At 31.0% G+C, this 8,826-nt stretch overlaps 1 protein-coding gene across 1 annotated transcript; it reads right to left on the bottom strand.

Moving 5' to 3' along the window:
* Positions 1 to 2,312: 2,312 nt before the first annotated feature.
* On the bottom strand, positions 2,313 to 4,881 carry LOC116001834 (very-long-chain 3-oxoacyl-CoA reductase 1-like). The gene is made up of 3 exons (XM_031241784.1): positions 4,162 to 4,881; positions 3,457 to 3,526; positions 2,313 to 2,755 (listed from the first exon to the last, which is right to left on the bottom strand). The coding sequence occupies exons 1-3, from the start codon at positions 4,797 to 4,799 to the stop codon at positions 2,468 to 2,470; spliced, it is 996 nt and encodes a 331-aa protein (XP_031097644.1). The 5' UTR covers positions 4,800 to 4,881; the 3' UTR covers positions 2,313 to 2,467.
* Between the last annotated feature and the right edge of the window lie 3,945 nt (positions 4,882 to 8,826).

Consider the following 8,826-nt stretch of genomic DNA (forward strand, 5'->3'; position numbering starts at 1 on the left):
TATATATATATATATATATATATATATATATATATATATATATATATATATATATATATATATATATATATCTAAAAACATAATAAATGTGAATGGAGGTTATACCCCTCATTTATGTCCGTTTTTTCTGTACATTATGCTATAAAAGTTGTACTACATAATATTTTGGACAAATATACTCATACTGTTATAACATCCGTTATCTTTTCCACTATTGTTACTACATATATTTTCTTATCTTCTTCAATAATAATAATAATATATACACATTAAATATTAGATAACACATTACTATACAAATGAACGAAGAAGGGTGGTAAAACCATTAATTCCCTACAACCAATCAAAGAATCGTATTCCCTAACAAATGGGTAGTCTTCGTTGATCATTTAACAAATTAAAAGACATAAACACAAAAGAGATAAACGCATTTGAAAACACACGAAGTAAATCTTTGACATCAAGTAATAAGAGAATTTTTTTTCCAGACTGGACCTAATCATAATTATGGTTTGCTTTTCGGTTAAAAATTGCACCATCAACGTAATTCCAAATTTCACATAAAAGCCATCTTAAAATGACCGTGAATAAAGTTCTTAACACCATATCTTTCATATTTAAACGCCATGCACACAACCATTATTGCTCGGTTTGTCCAAAGAAAATGATAATTATATTTCAAGTAAAAACTCTTGTTACATTCATATCTGTACTCTATTGGACAAAGAAAGAGAACTTAATAAAAACAATAATTTTTTAATCAATCAATGCATGTAATCTTGTCAACCAAAAGTTTAAAATAAAGTAAAATTTACATTACATATCAATATAGGATTATTCTTGCTACAATATGACCTCTCAAACATAGTCAATAATGCAATATTCATAAAATGATAAGTATACTTGTAAGAAGTAAGACTTTCCGTTTCCGCGTATCTTAATTTTATTAGAAAAAAAAACAAAACAAAACCCTAGCGTACTTTTATGGATCAATAAAAACATATTAATCCCTGTCAGAGAATTAAGTAAAAAAAAAAAAAAAAGTAAGAATCCATTGGTATTACTCCAATTAAGGATAAGAAAGAAGAGAGTGAAAGAAGAGGAGAAAAGAATTAAGGATAAGAAAGACAAAAGATGGTTGGCATATCATGCAATTTGCAGGCGGGAAGAATAAAAGAAGAAGTCAAAAGAATAAAGGAAGAAGAAACAAAGGAATAAAGATTTTTATTTTTTTTTTTGTAGTGGGGAATGTTCCCACCACAATGATAGTATATATACATACATACATATATATATATATATATATATATATATATATATATATATATATATATATATATATATATATATATATATATATATATCTAAAAACATAATAAATGTGAATGGAGGTTATACCCCTCATTTATGTCCGTTTTTTCTGTACATTATGCTATAAAAGTTGTACTACATAATATTTTGGACAAATATACCCCTACCGTTATAACATCCGTAATCTTTTCCACTATTGTTACTACCATATATTTTCTTATCTTCTTCAATAATAATAATAATATATACATATTAAATATTAGATAACACATTACTATACAAATGAACGAAGAAGGGTGGTAAAACCATTAATTCCCTACAACCAATCAAAGAATCGTATTCCCTAACAAATGGGTAGTCTTCGTTGATCATTTAACAAATTAAAAGACATAAACATAAAAGAGATAAACGCATTTGAAAACACACGAAATAAATCTTTGACATCAAGTAATAAGAGAATTTTTTTTCTAGACTGGACCTAATCATAATTATGGTTTGCTTTTCGGTTAAAAATTGCACCATCAACGTAACTCCAAATTTCACATAAAAGCCATCTTAAAATGACCGTGAATAAAGTTCTTAACACCATATCTTTCATATTTAAACGCCATGCACACAACCATTATTGCTCGGTTTGTCCAAAGAAAATGATAATTATATCTGTACTCTATTGGACAAAGAAAGAGAACTTAATAAAAACAATCATTTTTTAATCAATCAATGCATGTAATCTTGTCAACCAAAAGTTTAAAATAAAGTAAAATTTACATTACATATCAATATAGGATTATTCTTGCTACAATATGACCTCTCAAACATAGTCAATAATGCAATATTTATAAAATGATAAGTATACTTGTAAGAAGTAAGACTTTCCGTTTCCGCGTATCTTAATTTTATTAGAAAAAAAAAACAAAATAAAACCCTAGCGTACTTTTATGGATCAATAAAAACATATTAATCCCTGTCAGAGGATTAAGTAAAAAAAAAAAAAGGTAAAAATCCATTGGTATTACTCCAATTATTCCATAACACAACACACCGTCACTAAAATTACTCAAATACTTACAAATATACTTCATAGGATTATTTTTAGATTATATTCAATAATATTAAAACTATTATATATCAGGGAGTTTTGTTCATTCAAGTGGTATTAATTTAATTTTTGCATCATCAAATCAGTTGCTGCTTCTTCCTGGCCGGAATCCTTGAGCTTTCCCTTGTTCCTGATTCCCAGGCAAACCCTAAGTCGCCAGGCATCAACTGCAAACTCGGGGAAGAAAGAGACCAAAGCCCATTGCAGAGAATGGGGCCAAAATGGGGTGCACCTTGCTTCATAACCTATCCACCGCAATGCTGCCTCAGCATAGTCATCTGTTGATGCAATAAAGAATGATGATTTCCTGATTGATATCATTTTGGTTGCCACATATAATGGTACCTGCAAAACATAATGCACGTTGGTATTTTGATATGATGATCTATCTCAAATTATATTTTCATCGGTGTCAAAATCAAATTAGAAGTGTTTACACTTTTTTTTTTTGAGTGACAACAGAAACCTGGATAGTTACTGTACTATTTGATGTGCACAGGGTAAATCAGTTGAAATTAAAAAGACTAATAAACAATTTGAGTTAATTCCACCAATGGTCCCTTATCTTTGGTGGCAATTCCAAATTTAGTCATAGACTTTCATTTTTGTCATTTAACATCCCAGACTATTTTTTTTGACATTTTTAGTCCTTCTCATTACTTTTCCTCTTTTTAGAAAGGGTATTTTTGTCTCTTCATATTTTTCTTTTGTTATTTTTCCGGTTTCAACCGGTTTAATTGGTTTAGAACTTTACTAAAAACCAGTTGAAAAATATAGTTACTAAAAATAAGAGGTTACGTAAAGTCCTAAACCAAATAAATTGGTTGAAACCGAAAAAATAACAAAAGACATATATGAAAAGACAAAATTGCCCTTACTAAAAATAGGACAAGTCATGAGAATGACTAAAAGTGTCCAGAAAATAATAGTTTGGAATGTTAAATGATAAAAACAATAGTCTGAACTGAATTTGAAATTGTCACCAAAAACAAGGGATCAATGGTGGAATTAACTCTAAACAATTTTTATTGAAAGTTGAACAATACATGACATTGCACATCAATCCCACTTTTGCCGTACTCCACATAAAGGCATCTTGAAAATTGATGAATGTATCTGAAAGTAAAACAAAGAAATCCTTTAATTGCATAGACAATGGGTTGGCAAAAAATTACATGAAATCAAAGGGGAGATGTAAGGTTTTGGTGAAACCTATTAATCAATTACGAACAACTTAGATTGATTTATCATTTTTTCGTCAATTAGAATTAGAAGACAAGATTTACCATGCTTACACTCTAAATAGTGACTGAGATTTCTCTCATCACTCAAAAAAAGTCAAATATACCCCTCAACTTTATACAAAACTCACCAAAAAATCTGTGATCTCTAATAGCAAGCCATTAGGTTCTAGTGATGTTCCGATCCGACCAGCTCCCGGGGGACAAAAATTCACGATTGGCAAATGGTTGTTGGTCACTTCACGGGCTGTCGTCATCAATTTTATTTTTTAATCCTCGAAACTAGTTGAAACGTGGCATGAACTCTAATGACCATTACATATTATTACTAATTTTTAAATTTTGATGTGCAAAAATAACATATTGATGTAGTTAATTAGTTAATTACAACTCATAAAAGTTTAAGGGGCTAATTACCTATTGATTTTTTTTTTCCACGTAAATGGATGCATGAAGGAAGAGTGATATATATAATGCTATAAAGAGTGTGTATATATAGAGCTAGCTTACGCTTTGGTGGCGGCATAAACTGCATGAAGGGGAGCTGAAGGGATGGCAATGGCGATACCGGAGCCAATATTGACAATCGCCCCTCTCTTCCGCCGGAGCATCGCCGGCAAAACCGCCTGAGTAACCTTCGTAGTCCCTTCCACGTTCACTTTAATCAGATCAGCCAAAAGCCTATCATCCACCTCATGAAAAAACCTGGCGTACGGATAAGAAACGCCGACGTTGTTAATCAAAACTCCCACATCTATCCCCTCAATCGCCTCTCGGATTCTCCGAACGCCGCCGTCCAAATCGCCGGAGAAATCCACCACCACACTCTTGATTCGGGTCTGCCCGTACTTGGCCTCTATCGAATCCGAAACATCTTTCAGCTTCTCCGGGTTCCGGCCCACCAGAACTAAATTCAGCCCTTTCCGAGCTAACTGAAACGCAAACCCTTTTCCGATCCCGTCGGTAGCTCCCGTTACCAGCGCCCAGGAGCCGTAATTCTTCAGATTCTTGGCCGGCCGGAGAAAGTTGGCACCGACCCATTTGAGAAGGCTTACAGACAAGGCGAGGAGCTTCAAGAAACCGAGAACAAGTAGCACGAGAAGCCATGGCGGCTGAGATTTGAGGTGTCCATAGACACAGGCCTCCATGGTCGAAGTGAAAGAGTACACAGCAACTGAGCAAACTCAGAGCTTCGAGTAAAAAGATTGCGTGAAAAGTATTTTATTGCTTGTGTGTAAAAGTTTAACCTTTTTTAGTTTAATAAATTATGCTATTGAGCTGGGTCTATTTTGCAAGATGAACTTAGGTTCATGCTCATAATTTAAAAATTTATATTCATAATTTTAAAATTTTATATTAACGATTTTAGAACAGTATGTTCACAATTTTAAATCTTAATATATAAAATTACATTACTAAATATTCACTATTTTTTAACTCTATATTCACAATTTTGTTATATAGATTCAAAAATTGTGTTATACTATTGAATATAGAGTTCTAAAATTATGAATATATAGTTAAAAAATTATTAACATAAAGTTCTAAAATTATGAACATTGATCTAAGTTCACCTTGCAAGGTGGACTCGGATCCATGGCATAACAACTGTTTTAGTTTTCAATCGGCCTATCTGCCAAATCCGCATATATTTACATTTATCCTTGCCTGCTCCTATAAATCTCATTAAACCCCATTATCACCCATAAATCTCATTAAACCCCATTATCACCCATAAATGCCATTAAAACACATTGAAAACCCCATTGATTGTTGGAAGCCTACACTACTCATCATGTTATTATAAAAGCTGCGTGAAGGATAAGAGGAGGGATATGTACTAAAAAAAAGAATAAAAAATATTATTTCCTTCTAATTTAGAAACAAAAAGTGTCATTTAAAAACAATTATGTTGCATCCTAGTCCAAATCTATAGAGGAAGAATTAGCAGCCATCTGGAATGCCTATACATATGTGCTCCCATTTTGTATATTATGTTTCGATATAATGACCAATTATTAGTTTTGAAATGATGAATTATATTGCATATTATGTGATAAGACTATAAGAGTGTGTGTGTGTATATATATATATATTTCAAATTGTGCAAATAAAATTTTCAAATAATAATAATAATAATGATAATAATAATAATAGTTGTTGCTAAGCACCTTGTGCTTAGTTCACACATCTGTAACTCTTATTGAGGGAAAATCACATGATTGAATTCTCAGTGGTGAGGTATAAATACCCCTTTAAGCTATAGCAAATGGAGAAATACTCTTGTCAACACTTTTAACGAAGTTTACTCAATATGAATAAAAGTTGATAATTTTCTCATTACCTACAAAATTAAAATAATAAATATCATTACTTGTATAAATTGCCGGACTTCTTAAATGTATAGGCATTGGTAGGCGGGAAAGCAATTATTATTGCGTGTATCGGAAAAGCAATTATTATTGCGTGTATCGTGGTCTACATATATAACTGTTTAGACCATAGTCTAAAAACACATAAAGTTCATTATTATAACACATAAAGTATATTATTATAATTCATAAAATACATTATACATTATTTAACTCATAAAATACATTACCTTACCGAAAATTTTATTATTCTAAACACATAAAATACATTATTCTAACTCATAAATTCTAAACACATCAAGTACATTATTTTAACTCATAAAATTATAAACACATAAAGTACATTATTCTAACTCTTAAAATTATAAACACATAGAGTACATCATTATAATGTGTAAATCGAGTGCCACTAGACCACAAGGTCTTTGACATATTTTATGTAATTATTACACCTGTTATTATCATTTCCGTTATTATATAGACAACAAATATGGTTTTGAAGTCCAGATTTAGGTTGCCAGCAGAGAGCATTCAGAGTTCCTTAATTGCCTACAGGAAAAGAGGTTGTTGAGCTGAATGTTCAAGTAGTAGGTCATAGTTAACCATTTACTTTTTAAAAATTCACACAATTTATATTTTAGAAGTTCGATAATTTAATACTAAAAATACATATTTGACTCGATTAAAAAAATTAAATTAATTAATTGTATACTATTGACTCCGTTACAATATAGTATTTGTTCAAACATATTTTCTCAACCAACTGAAGCACAAAAAGCCAACATCCCCGCTAGGGATTGAACTTGTAACCTCTCAGAAGTTCGATAATTTTAATACTAAAAATATATTTGACTCGATTAAAAAAATTAAATTAATTAATTGTATACTATTGACTCCGTTACAATATAGTATTTGTTCAAACATATTTTCTCAATCAACTGAAGCAAAAAAAGCCAACATCCCCATTAGGGATTGAACTTGTAACCTCTCACTTAAGAAGGCTACAACAATGCCACTTGACCACAAGGTGAGATTAATCTAATTTTTATTAGCTTGACTTAAACTAATAAGCTTAATAAAGTATAGATATCAAGTGAGTTGTGTTATATTAAGAAAATCCAAACGAAAACTCACATCGATTGACACTGAAATTTGTCTTGTCACCGAAAAAATAAGCTTTTAATCACATGTATCACGATTATAAGATAGCTTTTACTTTGTTTTTTTAATTTATTATATCTTTTGCTTCCTGCCACGTATTAGTTTTGAAAGGCTTGCAAATAAGAGTTTTGGCAGATTTTTTTAAAATACTTTTTACTTTTATAATAATTTTAAATAATAATAATAATAATAATAATAATAATATTATTATTATTATTATTATTATTATTATATTGTATTTTGAATTGGTAGAATTGTAATTGCTAAAATCTAATGATAAATTAAAGTCTGGTCTACTTCTTGTGGAGATGTGAAATACTTAATATGAGGTCTGACCCATTTTAATTTATCACCGGAAATGTTTCTATCAATTTCACTTTAATTTAGCCCTCAATGCAACGTGGTACCTAATGAAGTGGTCCTGAGTATTGTGGATGGATGGAAAATGCATTTTATAATAATAATAATTGATGGATAATAACACTAGGCTTGGGCCACGCGGACCGGTCCAAAAGAACAACTATACTTTCCAGAGACTTCGTATCCACAAAATCTCAAGAAAGTGGGGAACTGGATGATGGATAATACACTAGGCCTGAGCCATATGGACCGACCCAAGAGTGCAACTAGATCAAGGAAGCCCAAGAAGGAGACTCAACGCAGACCTACCAAAGAATTCGATAAGGATTGGACATAGCACTTATAGGGTTTATTAGTTATAATGTAACAGGGACTCCCAATATGAGGCGGTCCAGGATTCTTATTCCTTATAAGACTCTAGCCTCAAAATATGTATAAATAGACCATTCACACATGAAGAAGGGAGGCAATTCTGAGCAATACAATACCTATATTCTCTCCACATATTTTTCCTACATTCTTCCTATATTCTCATTACTTTAACATGTAGTGTTGGCCTGCCTTTGACTACCCAAAAGTCATAAAATCAACATTAAAGTCATAAAACCAACAACAACAATAATAATAATATGATTATATTGTATTTTGAACTGGTAGAATTGTAATTGCTAAAATCTAATGATAAATTAAAGTCTGGTCTACTTCATGTGGAGATGTGAAATACTTAATATGAGGTCTGACCCATTTTAATTTATCACCGGAAATGTTTCTATCAATTTCCCTTTAATTTAGCCCTCAACGTGGTACCTAATGAAGTGGTCCTGCGTAGTGAGTATTGTGGATGGATGGAAAATGCATTTTATAATAATAAACTAGATATTGTCACGTGCGATGCACGGTCTAAATTTATATAATTAAATATAAAGTATTGTTATAACATTTATAACAAAAGAAAGAGAATTAGATGGTACGTATCTCTTACTATTTCAGGGAGGAAAATATGGTAGCTGATGCATTAGTAAAGGTAACGACTAAGGTTTTTTTTTTTTTTTTTTTCAGTCCAGACCCAATCATAATTATGGTGTGCTTTTCGGTTTAAAAGTGCACCATCAACTCAAAATTTCACATGAAAGTCATCTTAAAATTACCTCACTGTGAATAAAGTTTTTAACACTTACTCTTCCGTATTAATTTACACACTGTGCACACAACCATTGCTCGATTTGTCTAAGGAAAATGATAAGTATATATGTTCCAAGTAAAAACTCTTGTTACAGATCTT

This window comes from Ipomoea triloba, chromosome 13 (genome assembly GCF_003576645.1).
Source record: "Ipomoea triloba cultivar NCNSP0323 chromosome 13, ASM357664v1".
NCBI lineage: Eukaryota > Viridiplantae > Streptophyta > Magnoliopsida > Solanales > Convolvulaceae > Ipomoea > Ipomoea triloba.